The 18,305-nt window shown below is 46.5% G+C and overlaps 1 protein-coding gene across 1 annotated transcript in view; it reads right to left on the bottom strand.

Moving 5' to 3' along the window:
* The window catches only part of LOC144474596 (FH1/FH2 domain-containing protein 3-like), a 294,352-nt gene that overhangs the window by 258,803 nt on the left and 17,244 nt on the right, over positions 1 to 18,305 (bottom strand). The window contains exons 2-9 of the mRNA XM_078189652.1: positions 10,401 to 10,608; positions 9,323 to 9,766; positions 7,685 to 9,014; positions 6,108 to 7,420; positions 5,137 to 6,008; positions 4,373 to 4,607; positions 3,429 to 3,525; positions 3,314 to 3,350 (exon numbers count right to left, since the gene is read on the bottom strand). Coding sequence (XP_078045778.1) covers positions 3,314 to 3,350; positions 3,429 to 3,525; positions 4,373 to 4,607; positions 5,137 to 6,008; positions 6,108 to 7,420; positions 7,685 to 9,014; positions 9,323 to 9,766; positions 10,401 to 10,608 — 4,536 coding nt within the window. The remainder of the gene's footprint in view (positions 1 to 3,313; positions 3,351 to 3,428; positions 3,526 to 4,372; positions 4,608 to 5,136; positions 6,009 to 6,107; positions 7,421 to 7,684; positions 9,015 to 9,322; positions 9,767 to 10,400; positions 10,609 to 18,305) is intronic.

Below are 18,305 nucleotides of genomic sequence, written 5' to 3' on the forward strand. Positions count from 1 at the left end.
GGTGGCGCCTCCATGTGGCCAACCCCCTCCCTACGCGGTCTCCTGTGTAGTACAAAGAGCACCCCGGAACATTGAACACAAGATCGGACAAACAGAAAAATATTTACTGCCTTTGCTTTCTGCCTACCTGTGCACCTCGATTTCACCCGATAATCACCGGCGAGAATCACGTGCTGAACTTATTGCGTCCCCTTCACTTATTAACCATTACCGGCGGCTTTCGGCAATTAAGCTACCGGCTGGTCAAAGTTTCATGTCTTTTCACTTGGATTTGTGGCAATTATAAAAACCCTTTCATAGGATATAATTATCGAAAGTTTAATTAAAAAGTTTAGATAATCTCATTGTCATATTTACGAAGCAATGATTACGTTAATTTTTATTTCATATTTTATAATTCACAGATTTTCGGGTTAATTATCAGTAGCAACAGCAATTTTAACCTTTAGCACTCGAGTGACGAGTCTGCGGCTCCATTAAAATTGTTGTAACACCTTCCAAAATTATTTTTATAGATATCACCAAAGATTAGATTTAAATATTTGTTGAAAGTGTAACTGCTATATGAGCCACGAGACTTGATTTCATATGCATAGAATGAATTTTATTATATAAAATAGAAATACTAGAAACCAGTAAAATTATTTTAGGTTTGCAGTTGAAATGTCTACGAGTGCAAAGGGTTAATAGTGAATTAAGGAATCGCCTAAAGAGATGAAATCTAACACGTAATTTATGGTTGTTATTCATATAAGGCTTTTAAAGAGGGCGCACAGCCAGTCAAACCACGGTAGGTGGGGCATTTAATTATGGACTTTATAATAATGTGTTTTTAAACGTTGTTTGTGGTAAAGGTTGTCGACGAATGCGCTCTATAATTACAGATGCAGATAAATGTGTAAACGTGGATATTATGCAATGCGTTCTGATGACATGAGAACGAGGATCGTTCAATTGTTGTGAAACGATTGTGTTCCTGAAAGAACGTAGCTGATGCGAGTGGAATTTTTAAAAATATGGAGAATTTGTAATTGTGCAACATAGATTCGGATAAAGGAAAGAGAGGAGAAAAAATGGAATGCTATTTCATATCGAACAACAGCTTCTGAGAGTGGTGAGTCCATCAAATCTTGCATTTCTGTTTCTGATAAAACCAAATTCGACGTTACGATTTATAAATATTACCGTATTAATAAATAATATAAGTATGTAGTTAAAGCATATATAGACTTTGTTACATTTTCTAAATATAATATAACAGCAGACAATCTTTAAAAGTTGATGTACATGTCCACGACGCCATTTGTCAACTATTTAACTCCAATTTATTCTCGAGTAACCGAAAGAATTTTTCATGAAAAATTGGAGTTAGTAAATGTCGTTTATTTAAAAATATGTTCAAAACGTAGTTATTCAACGCTATCAAACGACGCAATCATGTGCTGGAATAAAAGAACGCACGTCCTGCGGAAGTAGTAAAGACGAAGCGGCGAGTTGTCGTAATCATCATTTTCGTAAAAGATAGCGATAGTTGCTACGAGTTTAATGGCTTAGCATCGGTTTTGTCTCGGGACAATACCCGCGGCTGTAAGTCGCTATCAACAACGCAAGGTAAAAAGGATGGGAAAACTGGGGACGTTCTCTCCGGGTCGAAGTTTCTCTTGCCCACGCGAGCTGTCCAATATGTGAGTCGGCAAAAAGAGACGCCGCAGAGGGACACTAAATTCCGCAAGAAACCGTCGAGCGGCCGCTGCGGCCGGGAAAGAATTAGAAAACAGGTCGGTCGCATTGTCTACAACCTCGTCGGGAGTAACCGAGCAAACACGGACGACCACTTGAACGGTGCGGGTTGTTTTGCGGCCGACCAAAAACCGACAATATCGTCGTCAAACAAACTTCATTTGGCCGGGCGAAACGACGACCGCCCCGGTCCACTTCGGACTGTCTCTCCCCGTCTGTATATCGTTCCTGTCGTTTTCCTCGGGGCTTTTTTTGCGATTTTCCGCAAGATAGGAAAGCTCTCGCCCGGGTAACGGAAGCATCGGGCGCCGGTGGTGGTTCGTCGGCGCGTCGTTTTCAAGGGTGGTGGTTTTCGAGGGCGTCGCACAGGGACCGAGGAGCCGAATGGAACTGCGGGGATGGTAATCGTGCGGTGAAAAAATAATCAGCTGGCGCAGCACGTAGAGCGTAACCGTAAGTGCGCCGGTGCTCATTGTTGTCCCGGTGCTACGAGACCCCACGAGGGTGACAAGCTTAACAAAAGGAGCTGCTGGACCTATAGAAACGTGATGGAAGGCACTATGCGCGGAGGGGTGCCACCGCAGCGATAAAATTCTATACCCGCTGCGCGAAAATATAAGTGACTTCGAGCTGTTGGTTGCGGAAGAACGAGGAGTTTGTTTTGGGGTAAGTATGGTTTATAATTAATTCCGAAATTGATCGGCGTGCTTCGCTTCCACTCGACTTCTGTACAAGTTCGTTAATCATTCGAGAGTTCAAAGTGTCGTGTATCATGATGAATGTATTCGATTGAATATTGAATCAACTCGGTAAACTTATTCTGTGATTTCTGTAGACCACTATAAGCCAGCTACATATATACTTAGCGATGTCGAGGTTAGAGTTGTACTACGTTCTCCATTTTCTGAAGGTATTAGTAACCACTTTATGTTCGATGAATTTGTTAACGAAATTCCCGTTACGTAATTAAAAATTCGGTTCGTTCGAAGGCGAGGAAAAGAAGCGTCGGAGGAGTGGGGAATGACTCTAGAAGACCCCTCTGTTGGTAGCACTTTGCGTGCAAAACGGGAAAAAGGAAAAGGGAGTCTGGAGCAAAGGAGGGTCTCTTGGGCACATCCCTTATGAGAAACAATAATGTCGCGCGCACTACCACTCGTAATGTCGTCTACCCTCCTCGCGTCTTTGTTCGTTCAGCGTTCAGTTCACTCTTTTTTTCGAGTACGCGTCGTCCTATCCACGGCCACCTACACACACCTTTCCCTCAGCCACTGATCATGAAAAGAATCGCACGCAAATAATGAACGCGGAGAGTCGCGCAGCTGGAAAAAATACGCTCTTTGTCACGTGTTCCGCTTTCATCTGCTCTTCTGCTATGGGCTTTCGAATAAAATGTTAAAGCTCCGAGTGTGACGCGTTATTGTTAATCTCACGTTTTTCTGAGAGAACGGAGCCTCGCGCAGTTTTGTGAAAGCGCACAGGACATAATGCCGGCCGTCCGCTGTATGGACAGACGCGCGTATGGCGCTTGCTGCATCGGGAATCGATCATACGAAAGTTTATCAAACAAACTCACCGGAATGTAGCCGTCGGGTTGAGGCCTCTCGTTGTCCCTGTAGAAAATTGTTTGCATTATGATCACGTATCGATCCGATTTAGGATTCGTGTACGATTACCGATACGAAACATACCGATGCCGTCGCTGGATCACCGGCGTCTGCGGGGTGCTGTCGTGAATGATTACTTGGGTGGCGTCGATTTCCTCGCACTCTGAGCTTTCGGAGAAATCTGTCAGCATAATCATACGAATATCAAACTTCGTTCGACCCCCCCCCCCCCCCGAGATAATCAGCGCGCACATAATCCGCAAACTGAATCTACTCTTCGGTCGAACTTCCGAACCTCTCGCGCTGAGATGAAAACGTCAACTTTAATTAAGAAAATGAAATAATGAAAGAAAATAAATTGACAGAAATTATTGGCAAAAATCTTCAACGCACAACTAGTCTCGTAAATGATTATTTTAGGAGGGTTCGTCTCAGTAACTTGTCGGTTTCTCAGCGCAAGAGGATAAAATTGCGGATGCGAATTTCGGGGACACGTGTTTGCGGCGAGATGGAGGTGAAAGCGATAAATTCTTGCGGGGGTTAGTTATGGCCAATGAGTTACAGATGTTTCGACGGTCGTTAGGGTTAATTTAATTGAAAGTTCATTGAGACGTGCTTGGCGATTACGCGCCGCCCGCAGTTATGGTTCGTTGTTCCTGGCCGGCCGGTGACCCAAATTTCCTTTCATCGGAGGGAGAATCGCAATCACCCAAAATCTGTTCGTACGAACTGCGCCCTAATCCCGTCAGCTCCCCTTTCAGCAGTGTGTGTACCCACGATTCAACACCCATCCATCGAGCATACCGCAATTCCCAAAAGGAAGGATCCCATTGATTCCCTTCAAAGGGACACTGTCCTCTCGTTAACAGGGTCGGCTCGAAACTACTCTGCTCCACTCCCCTCCCGCCATACCCTGGACCGTATTTGATTCAGCCGGTAATTCGACGTGTGCGCGATGTAACTACAAGCGCGGTCGTACGGCCCCCGCGGTCAATTGCAAGTCGCGTTAAATTCGTTCGGGAACTCACCCTCCTCGATGCGTTCGCGTTCACGTTCGCGCTTACGGATAAGGGACAAGACCGGGCTGGGACACAGCGTGCCCGTGTCGCCCAGCAGGTCGTCGATGTTCGTGTGCTCGCCAATGAACAACGGTAATGTGGAGGGTCGTTTCCTTGGCGACGATCTTCGGGGTGTCGGCTGCACATTGTCGTAAGGAGAGTCCCTGCCGCCGTAATTGTCCGGTGGATCCGGCGGATTTTCCACCTGGAAATCACACGGCTGCATTGCAAAAAAATTTCACCTAACAGCGGAAACGGAAAATCACAGATTCTCTCATAAAATGAAATAAAAGAAAATAAAATGAAAGAAAATTCAACTCCCTCTAGAAATAACCTCAATAATCTTCAGCGAGTTCTACTTGCCCGCTGAGCATTTTGAAATGGTACTGTCAGGACTAATACATAGAAAAGTTGCTAAAATTCTAAACTCTTATTCGGTCGTTCACGTGGCTTTTACTTTCAAGACCGATTTAACGCTTTAGCGAAGATCGAGAGAAGAGCCGCCGCGTTAATCCGATAAAACCGTGGTTTGCGAATTCCCAATGACCCCTTAGAACGACCGCTCAATTCCTTTCTCGCGCAACGTAGGCTGAATCGGGGCATCAACTTTGTTTTCTCACCGCGGCGAGCACGCGAGCTTAAAGATTGATCGCGCTAGGTATTATCGGGCAGGGGCATCGGTTCGTCAGTTAGGGGCCGTTAAATGAATAATGCACAGTATATGATCGCATTACCCCTTCAGGACTGGCGCGATCCCCAAGTGGCTCGTCGGGCGGCGGCGGCGGTGGAAACTCGATAGGGAATCTAGAGAGGCTTCTCTTCGTGTATATCTCGGGTTCAGGGTGAACGCCGATATCGATTCTCTCGAGCGACTCGGACGAGTCCGAAGTGCTATTAGAAGTTTCCACGGGAATCTTGACGACGCCTTCAGGAACGTTCGAGGAGCTGTCCATCCACCACGCTTTCTCGCCGGACTCGATGTGCCTGATTTTATTTATGCTGCTCCTGTACGAGTGGCTGGTGTCGACCTCGTCGTTCTGGCTCGAGACGCGAGGGCTGCCGGTTGTTGTTACAGGAATCACTTCGATCCCTTCGGGTACATTCTCGGGATCGTCGCTCATCCACCAGGCTCGTTCCCCGGATTGCTGATGCTTGATACGATTCCTCCTTTCACTGGATCGCGTGCTGCATCTGGTCGATCCCCGTCTCGAGACCGAGGAAGACGCGGAAGATTGTTTCCTCGGCTCCTCCGACGATACGTTCTCGTTCGCATCGAACCACCACGCCCTCTCCCCCGAGTCCTGCCGCCACGCCGATGAACTCGAAGATCTCTTTGGCTCCTCCGAGGGAACGCTGTCGTTCCCGTCTAGCCATCGAGCTCTGTCGCCAGAGTCGGGCCGCGAAACTATCGATGAACACTGTTTCTTCGTCTCGTCCGATCTGGCGCTGTCGTTCGAATCCAACCACCAAGTCTTCTCCCCCGACTCCTGCCTCGATGTCGCGGAAGAGTATTTTTTCGCTTCCTCTGACGCCACGCTATCGTTCGAATCTAACCACCAGCCTCGTTCTTCCGAATCTTGCCTCCATAGCCTGTATTTGAATTTACCTGGAACACGCGACAACGACGAGATTTATCGGCGCGTTGCTCAACTTTTCGCGATAAGGATATTAAAATAGACGTTGGACAATTGCGGGTTGTACTTACCATCGTCAGGTAGGGTACCGCTGACGGTCGTTTCTTGACTAATATCGTCGTTACACACGCTTCTGGTTTCGACACCCTCAGGAACGTTGTCGGAGTTCGGATCCATCCACCAAGGCTGTTCTCCGGAATAGTCGCGCCTGATCTTCTGTCGACCCTGCCTCTTGTCGCTACCTTTCTCCGAGCCGGTGAAGCTGCCGCTCTTCGAGAGGCTCCTCGGCAACGCTGCCGCATTGTGATCGGACATCCTGACGTCCGAGCTATCCTCGTTCGAGTCCAGCCAACCACCCGATTTACCAGACTCCCCGGAGTCCTGCTTGTTCTTGAAAAGATTAGTGACCGGCGCGAGAGCTCTCATTAAGAACGATTTAGCCTCCTCCGTTTTCCCCGAGCGATCGTTCTTCGATCTCGGACTCGACGGTGGTCTGGGCGGCTTGTCCATGGTCAGGGACGTCTCGTCGGCGGAGGACGCGACCACGCTTGTCCTGGACGAGCCAGCGCTGATCTTGCCCCTCTTCTCGCGGAAAGGCGACTCGGATGTTCGCCTCCGTCGACGCCTCGAGCCGGGTCTCGTTTGCTTCTCGTCGTCGTCCTCGCTGCTAGACGAGTTCGACGAGTTCGAATCGCTGTTGGCGCTGGAACTCGAGCTCCCATCCTCCTTCTCTCTGTTCCCAGCCGGCGATCTCGAGCCGCTCCTGAGCTTTTCGGATCTCGAGGAGCCACTCGTCCCGCTTCTGTCGGTCGATCCCTTCGACCCGCTCGACGGCATTCTCAGTCGCGACGCGCTCGTCTTCAGGGGGCCCGAAGATTCCGACGGGACGGCCTGATGAAGCGGTTCGGAGTTCGGTTCGGACTGCGAATCTTGAGAGCTGGCGGACATGCTTCTCTGGCTTTTCTTCTTCCTGCTCAGCTTCGACTGAGACGGATCCCCGTTCTCCATGTTCAGGGTCGACTTCCGGAAATCCTTGTTGACGTACTTGACCGGCACCAGGCACTTCGACGCGGTCGACGCTGTCGCGTCGGGTTTCGGCACAGGTGGTTTGCCGCGAGCGTCCGGTGAACCGCCTTGCCTCAGATTCACTGAGGACGCGGCCGAACCGCCCGATGACTTGCCTGGCGACGGCGATGGCGACGGTGTCGCCTTTATTTTTGAACCTTGACTCGTCATCGAACTGGCTGACGACGATTTCGATCTGCCAATTGGCACATTTACAGCAGATCCGTCTGACGAGTCCGCTCGCGTCATCTGACGCGGAAGATTCCTCGACGAGCTGCTTCGCGATTGTGATGTTGAGGATCGGCTTACAAGAGTCGTGCTGCGAACACAGAAATATACAGAATTTTAAACCATCTGTGACAAGGATATTACGCGCAATCAGCAGTTTGATAATAATACTCTATAATTTTGAATTTGCTTAACACGATGCGATCAGTCTGCGACGACTGCATCTCTGTTTCATTAGCAAGACGACAGCAAACTTCCACTACAAACACGCATCTACCTTCTCCAGCTTTTTCATGCAAGTGAGTTTCATTACTTTCGACAAGGCTTTAATACGATCCGAGGAATTTCAGGCTACCTTTGAAGAGACTCTTTCCCGACGGAGGCATTATCACGCTTCGAAGAAGCAATATCTTCGCTTTGTTCCTGGCAATATCCCTCAACTATTCTTGAAGATTCCTCGGCTCTGGAGAACGCGCTGCCGTCGGATTTTGGCGTGGAACCTCTCCTTTCTCGAAGTCCATCCGACTTGGTGGACGACCCGGACGAAGATTTCATGATCTTGGTTTCGTTCTTCATTGGACCGCGTCCTAATCTCGGTATAGACGGTCTTCTTTGATTGCCTTCGCTCTTGGACAGGGAACTTTCTCTGCTGCTCGGCGCGTCCTCGCTTCTGGAAATACTTTCGCGGGAATCCGACGACTTCGCGGAAATAGTCGACTGCTTCGGCGTGGTCTCCCTTTTTAGGCCAACCAAGGAGTCGTTGTTGAAGCTTTTCGAATTGGAAAACCGATCGCTTCTTGCTTCTGTTTTCGCAGCGGCACGGGAATCACCGGTTTGTAGCTTGGCGTTCGTTTGATCCTTGCTCGAGTTCCCTTGGCCGGGGCTCGTCGACGTCTTCAAAGAATCGGCTTTCGCGGAGGTGCCGTCCTGGCCGGCCCTCGGATAACTTAAACTACCAAAAACTTTGGCACTCTGCTCATTTTGGTTTCTACTGGCTTGAATTTCTTGACTAGATGCGGGCGACACCTTCGTCGCGGAATCGTTCCTCGAAGCAATTCCGTTGTCGTTCGACCTGCTGAACGCGAAGCTGTTCACCCTAGAGTTCGTTGCCCCGCCGGAACTGTTGTAGCTCCTGCCGTACACTCCGGTTCCGCCGGAGTTCGACGCCGAGAACTTGTCCAGATACGACGACCAAGGCGATTCGGAGATTCGTCCTCCGAATCGCGTGTACCTCGATCCGTCTTCCGTTCGCTCGCATTGGATCTCCTGATCCTTCGTTTCCGGTCTTCTGCGGGCCCGCGTCACTTCCTTCTGATGCGCGATTCCCACGTCCGCTCGCCTGCTTCTCACGTACGACGAGGAGGCTGGCGGGCTAGGCGACGTGCCTCTCGTTACCATGGTCAGTGTCAAGGTGTCGCTGTCCTGTAGCCTGCTATCTCCTTCGTGCCCTTCTGGCTTCGCGAACGGCTCTTGACTCGAATCTTTATCCGAACTGGTCTTCGCGCTGTCCTCGTTCTTCGAGCTCGCCGGCATAGGCTTACTACCTGAAGTTCGGAACCTGTCCGATCCGGAGTAGCTTATGGCTGAGGGAACTCGGTCGTTGCTGCTTCGAGACGAGAGGAACCGGGAACTAGCTGACGAGCCGAATCTCGAGGAGATTGGCGCCGAGCTCGATTCGGAAGCACCTGCAAATATTTCAGAACTTCTTTTAGAATCCTTTCCTACCTTCCACGGTGATTCTGTTCGACTTTCTTTTTATTTACATTAGAAACTTTTCTCGCGTTATGCTTATTCTGAGTTATACTAATTTAAATTAATACTTGATCTTTAACAAAAGGAACATTCTGACTTATAAATCACAGCAGTGCTGAAGAAATAAGAATTCGAACAAACGAAAGAAGGCGAAAAGAACGTGACAGGGTTAAAGCGGACGATGAATGGAAAGTTTCGAAGCGTGGATGAAAGTAACAGCGAGAATCCGACTTTCACTTACTAGAATTCGCGGCGGATCGACCGTAGGAAGACGCTCTCGAATAAACCCTGAAGGAGTTGGACTTGCCGACGCTGACTTCCGGGCTGGGCTCGCGCGAACTCCTCCCGGAGTTTGGACGTAATCCCCGATAGGAAACCGGCGGATGATCGGCCCGTTCTTTCTTCTCGATTCTGCATTCGTTTCCATAGCCGCGCGCTAACCCCGAGCCGGGATACGTGCTGGATCCGTATCGAGATACTCCGTCGGGCTCTCGGCTCTTCTCGCGTGAAGTGGCGCGGTTATATCTGTCCAAGACGGAGGCCGGCCTGTCTGAAGTTTTCGCAGCTGGGAACGAGTACTTCTCGTACAGGGATGATCTGCTGCTGGATAATGGACTTTTCGCTCTTACGTCCTCCGACGATGATCTGCCCGGGTGCAGTCTGCTTTTATCGGATTCTTTGGTAACTGAAACGTAAGGTCCTTTGAATCAGCCGTGGCGCTCGCGAATATCAAAGAGAGTTTAGTAAGAGGACACTTATTAGTAAGCCTCGCGTTATCTCTTTCAAACATCTATCGAGTTTCCCATACCTTTGATGTGCTTGTTACTTTAGAATCAATTGGGACGTTCTCGAGTGGCAATATTCTCCGTCGAAGACTTCAGTGTCACGGCGATTCGAAATATCAATTTTCCACCTTTCTCTACTGTACTTTACACGTTCTTCGACGCGCCTTTCTTTACCTTATCCCAACCCTTGACGTTATAATAACGAGCCAGACTCGCGCTGAATACTTTGCACATAATCTAATAATCCTTCGCATTTTAATATTTTATCTACTTTCTTTGCCATTTTATTGTATTTATTTTGAATACTTATCTTTCAAGTGAAATCTTATCTATTAAATGAAAGCGAAGGAAAGTGGTTACGAACAATAGATTCGACCTAGCTGCATTGAAAGTTATTTACAATTCGACTTAATAATTAAAGAGGTAAAAGTGATTCTCGACGAAGCGGTGAAAGAAATAATGCAACGGATTAACACAACTTTCATTCTAATCCTCATTGCTCCATAGTTATTGTTTTCAATCATGTCGACTCACCGGAATACTTAAAAGATTTCTCGTCAGCCTTATCCTTCTTCAAGAACGCGTTCCCGAAACTGGAGACCCTATCCTTAGCGGGTATCCGGCTGGATCCAATGGTGGAGTAGTTGGTTCTGCAGCTGGGCAGATTGCTCGCCGCGGAGGTGGTTCTGCCGAAAGTACTGGAGGCGATGCCGGTTCTGGGTCGGTAAGCGCCACTGTCACCCTGCGAATCACGAAACGAGCGGATCAGTCTGCGATTCTCGCGATCGGAGGACATTTATTCGGGAGACCGTTACTTGCGGACGTCGATCGGTCCGAGTTGATCCGCGGCGAGCGAGTGCGTGCCGGAAATGTCCTTCGCTCGGCCGCCGTTCCGCGAACCGCAAGAACAATCGAACCCCGGCGAACTTCGGTATCGGTCCCGGAGTGAAATTACCGATCGAGATCGGCCATTGTGGAACACGTACGGCCGGCATTTTTGCGCGAACGATTTATGCGTCGCCGTCACCGAGGCCGGAATATTTATTCACCTCGATGGAATCGCGCGTCGAACTTTCAAACGATTGAATCGGTGACGTCGCGACGAGGAACCGTAAATAATTGCAACGAAGAGCACGAAATTACAACGAAGAAGACAAAATTATAAAGAGGAAATTTATAAGTAGCCGAAATTATAACAGGGCTAGTGGAAACTATAACACAAGCAGTCGATCGATAGTTGGGAAACAGCGAAAATTTAGCGCGGAACTGACCTAGTCGCGAGCAGTTTATTTAATTAGGAGATTGTAATTGTGCAAGGAAATCCGACTCTAATTTGTACGATAATTTGGTATCTGGCCATCGCAGCACATTACTCATGCCAACAGAAATAATTAGAAGGAAAGGGCGCGCGAAGAGCGAGCGAGATACTTTCGCGAAACCCGGATGGAAGACAAGATGCATCATCTGCGGATGGCTGAGGCCTAGAAATGATAATTCGTACAATTAACATAAGTTTGGCGGGTTGCCCTAAGCTCGAAATAGACGGCACGACCTCGCCGGGAGTAATAACCTTCCTGTTTCTCTCTTATGTATACTGGGTGAAGCAAATAGAACTTCACTCTACCCGAAACTATTAAATTTTTCATTTCGGTTATTACTCTGTGCTACTTCTACAGATGGTGCACGTCCAGAATTATGTTTAATGTTAACAAGGACGGGATTTCATCGTACCTAAACGGCTGCATTAAAAGTCTTTATTCCGGAATTAATATTCGTGCTTAACCCTTGAGTTAAGTGCGCACTCGACTGGCGCCTCTGAGGAGCCAATGAAAATCGTTATATCATTTCCAGAATAATGTTGATATTACTAAAGACCCTTCTATTTAAAATATTGTTAAAAGCATAACAATTTTATGATTTACTAGGCTTAATTTCATATTCATAAATTGTACTAAGTTATATAAAATGGAAATGCAGCTGGTTAAAATAGCTATTTCAGATCTAGGCTTAAAATGGCCTGGAATGCAAAGGGTTAACATACCGAATAGTCTAGTATCGACTTGCAAGTGTTCATTTTTAATTCGTTATCCTAAACAGCTCGTCGGATACGTTTGTTTGCCCCGATTCGATCAAACTTCCCGCGATACCGGTTCAGGCAACCGTAATTTCAATTTGAATTCAATTACACCGTTAAAGCCTCGGCATCTTGTGCTATCGCTCTAATGCAGGATCCAGCATGGAAGCGTGGGTCCATCGTGCTCAAACTTTTAAAAAGTGCCCTTCGTTATTATGCTAATGCCATTCGGCGTGATAATGGAATTACGAGAGACGTTCCTTAAGACCGTTAAAGCGATTCGTTTCAGCGGAAAAGCCGAAAGGGGGCCGGAAACGATAAGTCCTTTCGACTCGTTTATATCCGGCCCATTATCGCGTCTCGAGTCTTTTCACTCGCGAAAACGTGGTTCCTCAATGGCGCCGGGCCCTCGATCTCTTATGCCCGCCTAGAAGCCCGATCACGCCCCGCCGATCCTTCTCACAAATTCTCAGACCATAAATAGACCGTCCTCCACGAGAATAATTCGTATCTCGAATTTCGTTGCGATTTGACCACAGAAATCCGTGGCTTCGATCGTGTAGTATAGATACAAGATAGATAATTTATATGCTATCCTGTAGTAGAGAATGTGATAAGTAAACTTTCCTCGAAATAATAGTTACATATGGAAATAAAATTTTCAAATATAATATATTAAACTAAGCAATATTCGTCTACGTAATTACTATTAGGTTAGTGCATATGAAATGTCGGATGTTTACGTAAATATATAAAACTGTATATCTTTTTTCAAAAGCTGTTGATTTAATCAAAATATGCTCCGTTTGCTTTACTACACCCTTTTCAACCAGATATCAATACAGAAATGCCTGTCTTAAACAAATTCTGATCTTTTGAATTAATATACTCTGATATGGAATATTTCAGAGTGTCTTCATTTATATACTATTTAGCCCGTAAAAGCTCGGGCAGATTTTGAGCAGTTTTAGGACAGTGTTGCCATTATAGGGTGTTCGGCTGAAGAATGTGACAGCAACCTGTCATAAATAATGTCGGGATTAAGAAAATTGAACGAACACCACGATCGTGTAATCTTTTATGGGCGCACAGACGCGAGCATTCAATTACTCGGCAGGCAGACCAAAACAACCAGCATGAAACAATAGTGGCGATCGCCCGGAGAAGTCGCGTCAAGAATAAATGGTTTGCGGTAGCAGTCGGACGATTTATCTATCGATAAAACAAGGATGAAACGGGTGAGACGACAAGCCGGTAAACAGCCATTTTTATGGGCGATAAAGCAATATCGAAAGATTTCCCGGTCGGACTGCTTTCAATTCGACAAGCCCAATGAAAAGCTTTTCGGCGCGACGACAAAATATCGAGAACCGGCCGTTAAATCGAGGGTGGAGACACCCTCCCTTCACGGCCGACAGAGAACCGCGCTGACGAATTAGTCAGGTGAATATCGATTGATCGATCATTGATCTACGATGAATCGACCGGGTACAATTGCTCCGCTCCATTTTTATCGGTCGCGATCGGAAAGACCATTCATACCAATTATTCGCGATTGTCGTGGAACCTTTTTGCGATCCCTTTCGCCGTTTACACACCCCTTTGCGCCGCGATTATACCGATTTTCATGGAAAATCAAAGGGCGCCGTCGTTTCGCGTGTATCCTTCGTTGCTCGGTTTTACTCGATTTTTAAGATCTCCGAGAAGCGCGGCGACGCGAATGATAAGGGCGGCTCACCGCCGCGTCCTTGGGTCGTTTGTAATTCACCGTCGTTCCCGTTTTCTGGGAGCTTCGCGGCTTATTGCTACCAGCGACAGAGTGATAAATCGTTCCTCTCCCGAAGGCGCAAGCCTGAATTCATACTCGCCCGGTGTTCAAGGTACACCGTGTTTATCGAACACTCCAGTGATCCTGAACCGAGTGTCTCCGCATTTTTCATGCTTTCGTAGAGTCAATTCCAAGAACAAGCGCCGAGTTCCCCAGCTCTGGGTATCTCGGAACGCAAGTAAAACCCACAAAGGCTGTTTGCATTTTTCGCAGTTTTATCAATCCCCCGTCCCACGGAGTCCTGCTAAGTTTCGAAGCTCCGCGGGAATATTTACAAAGTACTTTACTTCCGAATTACTCTATTAGTATTTCGACGGGCGGTCGTTAAAGGGTTCTCATCCCCCGCTAATTTCGATCGTGTGTTTAATTTCGGGGAAAGAATTCTCCGCGGCGGTGTACGAACACCTTTGAACTTTCTATTGATTCAACTTTGTTAATTAAAGCTTCGGTGCCCGACGTCGATGCTACTCCCGGTTCATTAGCTACATTAAAATGCCTCCCGGTTGTTCCGCCGGTGGCGAGCCCCGATATTAGTTCAAGAAGTCACCATAAACATCTTGGCAGGCAGCCGCGATGGTCTTTGGCTAAATTCAGAAGGCAAAGGTTTGCCAAGAAGCCGAATGAGAACCTGTTACGACGTCCATTATCGGCTTTACAGTGGTTTATTGGATGATCGCGAAGTAAAGCGGGAAACTACGGCCACGAAACGTTTGCCAGCCGCGGTAAAACTTCGCCGACGATCCTCGGCCCTGGGAATTTGTTTAATATTTAAATTTCGCGAAAAGATCCCGCCAGATCTAAGAATCTAACGTTATCAAAGATATTCGTACCCTAGTCTGTTTCAACCGAGTTAATTAAGCAACCGTCGTTATACCAAACAAAAGTTCGAATTCCTGAAATTGAACAAATCGGTTTCAATCAAAAAAGGAATTGAGAATATCGGTACAAAAGCAAAAGTAATGTGGAATTTCATGTGTATAATATACGAAGATCCCCCGTTGATCTTATAATGTGAACTGTTGCTTAAACTTCTGCCTTATGCGGTTTTCTACGCAGAGGTTAATAGCGGAGAAGTGAACCTGCAGGCACAAGAGACGGGACAGCTCGGTTGGAATCATGTATATAAACATTAACAAGGGCGGAGGGTATTTGTACGAGACGCGTGGAATCTTAGAGTTGCTGATGAGGATGTGGGCGCCTGATGCGTCACGATACCGAGCTCAAGGGGAAGCCGACTAATTGAAGAGTGTCAGTCTGATTTAACCTCCGTCGACTTGTCGCATTATTATAAGTTACGATGTGCCACCAGTTGTCACGAGCTACGCAGAATGAAAGAGCACTACTGATTCCGAGTCATGGAATGACGTTAATACCCTGTCGGTGTACAATAGGTCGTTTGAAACGAGACCAAGTCGCTGGAGAAACCAATGCTGTCAAGAAAACTCTACTTATCATTAAGATTAATATGTACGATTGCAATTGGAACAGCATTTTTCCTTAAGCGACCATACTTCCACTTTGTATAGCGTGTACTATAAGAATTTTGGTCAGAATGCTAGGTATGAATATTGTTGACCCGCAAGTGCGCAACATTAGCCGGAAGCTGTTTAATAACACACAGCGTTGTAACTTATAACTCCCTCGATAATATTGACGAAATGTAAATTGTTTGTTTATTTTCATTGGGCTGCTCTCGTTACTATATAACTTCATCCATGGTTATGCTTTATTATGTTACACGCGAAGATGATATCGATATATTTTCGCGCACCAACATAATGGAATACTTATAAATTTCATATTGCAACCTACGTACATACGTCATACATGAAACTGTTATTATGCTGTACCATGTCCGCCTTTCCAGGATACGTTCAACCGTATATACAAGGTGTCCTAAATTTAAGATAACCTTTATTGAAAGCAGTGCTACTTGACTTCTAATTTTCAATCGCACTAAATGCACAATATGTTTACTGTTTTAAGAAATTTCTTTCTTCAAAATTTTTTCATACAGCGCATCAAATTGAAAATTGTGTAGTATGATATTCTTATTGTTCAATCCGTAGGTTTGTTTTCGAATACTCGCACTGGATATTTGACAATGTGCTATCCAATACTCCCGCGCGCAGGAGTAACCACAGTTTAACGGTTTAACTTCGGAACACCCTCTATAAGTTTAATCTATCTTGTATCCTCGACAGGCACGCTGTCTTCCGCAACGGACCGTCAGGTTGCTTGGCATTAGTCTACCTTTTATATTTATTCCCTGTTCGTCGGTGGAACACGCTTGTACCTTGTATCCGTCTTTCTCAGTCAACCGGCTTAAGCGTAATTCATCAACCGACGCCAACTTTACTCCATCCTCTAGAATTGCATTATATATTCCATCATAAACTTGAATTCAATGAAATATTACTACGAGGAGAAGTACGAGGAGCGTCGCGGCGCTTTCTTTCCAGAAAATATGGCGGCTATTGAATGGAAGATTACTTGGGGAGCAGCGAGTCGCCAGAGGGAAAGACAGCGTTTTAACGTTGAAACTTTCCGCCGGTCTTCCGAGTTTTAAATTACGTTGAAATTATCGGGACCGTTCCATCGGATCCCCTTCAACCAAATCTAATTAACACTCTGTTTCGATCAACGAGTGTACGCAGAACTAATCACGGAAGTTCGTAGAGGAACTATGTGGAAATCTCGAACTTTCTTCTCGCCGATTAGAAAAAACTGTTACGCTTTTCTTTCGAGTAAACGTAGTCGCGCTCAATCGCACTTATCGAGTGGAATTATGAAAATTGAAACATTTCGATAGAGATTTTAAAAATCCGGTATCTGGCCGAAGGACGTAAGATACGAGAATAGTCGGATGAATATGGAATTAAAGGACAATGTCTTTTGCGACATTTCCTTCTCGAGCACCGTAGAGTTTCATTAGAGGTAACTAACCATAACCTTTTCCTTTCGAGATTTCTATAGGGGCTCGCTTCGGGTTAAAAACAAAAAACAAAAAGAACGGTGGTGAAATGTTTCGTGTATTTAATGGAAGCCGGTTTTAACGATGCATCTGGAATCTCCGCGAGCGGCGTCTTCGAGAAATGATTTCTACGGACGATTCCGACGAGCTTCCGGCCGCGCGGATTAATACGTCGAAAGTAATGTCTCCCTTTACGAGGCGCGGAACGCCGCGGAAATGGGATTCGGAAGGCAGGAAATTTAATTTTCCCGCGGTATTATTCGTTCAAAGAAAATACGCGGGTTCCTCTTCGTTTTTAATTCAAGCCGCCTACGAAACTGTTTTACGGTTTTAATGGGTTCCCGGGTACGGAGCCGGGGAGTTTGATGATTCTCCGCGTAGAACCGACCCGCCGCGGTATTATTTAATTGTTGTTTAAGGAGAATACGAGTTTGCGGAACAGTTGAACGCGGAATTTTACAAATCGCCACGACGTTATTGCATTACCTGCCGCCGTAAGAGAATTTCTTTTCGGTCTCGAAACGATATTGCCCGTAAAATTACACGTTCCTCGACGCGGTCCGCGCTCCCGCGGCCTTTGTCATTTTGTCCGAAGGGAACGTCTATGAATAGTCGTCGCCGGGAATGATAATACCCCCGCGCGTGTTTCTCTTGCGGACTGTCGATTAGCTAGGTTCGACGATCCATTTCCGACAATTGTTATTCCACGTTTCACGTGTTGGGCACCGGCCAACTTTTTCTGCATTTCGTCTTGTGTACGTCGAAAGTGAATCGCGGACAGCACACGCGAAACGAAACTTTTTGGCAAGAACTATGTATAGTGTCAATTCCACTTCCTGGTATGCCCCGGCACCCATGTTGTTGCGTCATCTGTAATTTTATTTGCTATTTGCCCGTTCGTCGATCGAGGCGTGAAACCGAGTTTAGAACAATTCGCCGGCATAGTTTCGCCTTACGCTATTAATCAGACTCGACCACGACGCCGCTTCTAGGCGTAGAAAGATATTATTAGTCCCGCTTTGAAACAGAGCACTTGTCCCGATAATTAGAAACTGCACTGTATGTTTTTACAAACATTTGTGATTCGTGCGGCGATTATTAATGAATGTTTCGTCCGATAAGTGTTGCGCAACGGACGCATTTGCTATCGAATAGGGGGTTCGCCTGGTAACTAATTAATTCCTGCCGGAAGTTGCACGGCGAGCAATTGGTAGTCGAAGACGTTTAATGAAGTTTCGCGGGATCCAGGCGCAAAAGTCTTCCAATGAAAAGCTTCCTTGCTGCGAAAGTGGCGACGAGAGAATGTCAAGAAGCAAACGCCTTTACCTAAGAAACAGCAACGACTTTGCCGCGTAATTGGAAAACTTTCTGTGCTATACAAGTAGCCAAATTCATAGTTTTCTTTCTCTGAACAATCCTATATTTATATGGAAAAAATTAATTAACCACATTAATTGACAAGAATTGCCAATCGAAGTTAGCTGTCCCTTCCCTCTAGGTCAGATATTCAAGTTTCACATTTTTTTACTTATCGGAACAATAATAATCTCCTATTCTACGATT

This window comes from Augochlora pura, chromosome 2 (assembly GCF_028453695.1).
Source record: "Augochlora pura isolate Apur16 chromosome 2, APUR_v2.2.1, whole genome shotgun sequence".
Lineage (NCBI taxonomy): Eukaryota > Metazoa > Arthropoda > Insecta > Hymenoptera > Halictidae > Augochlora > Augochlora pura.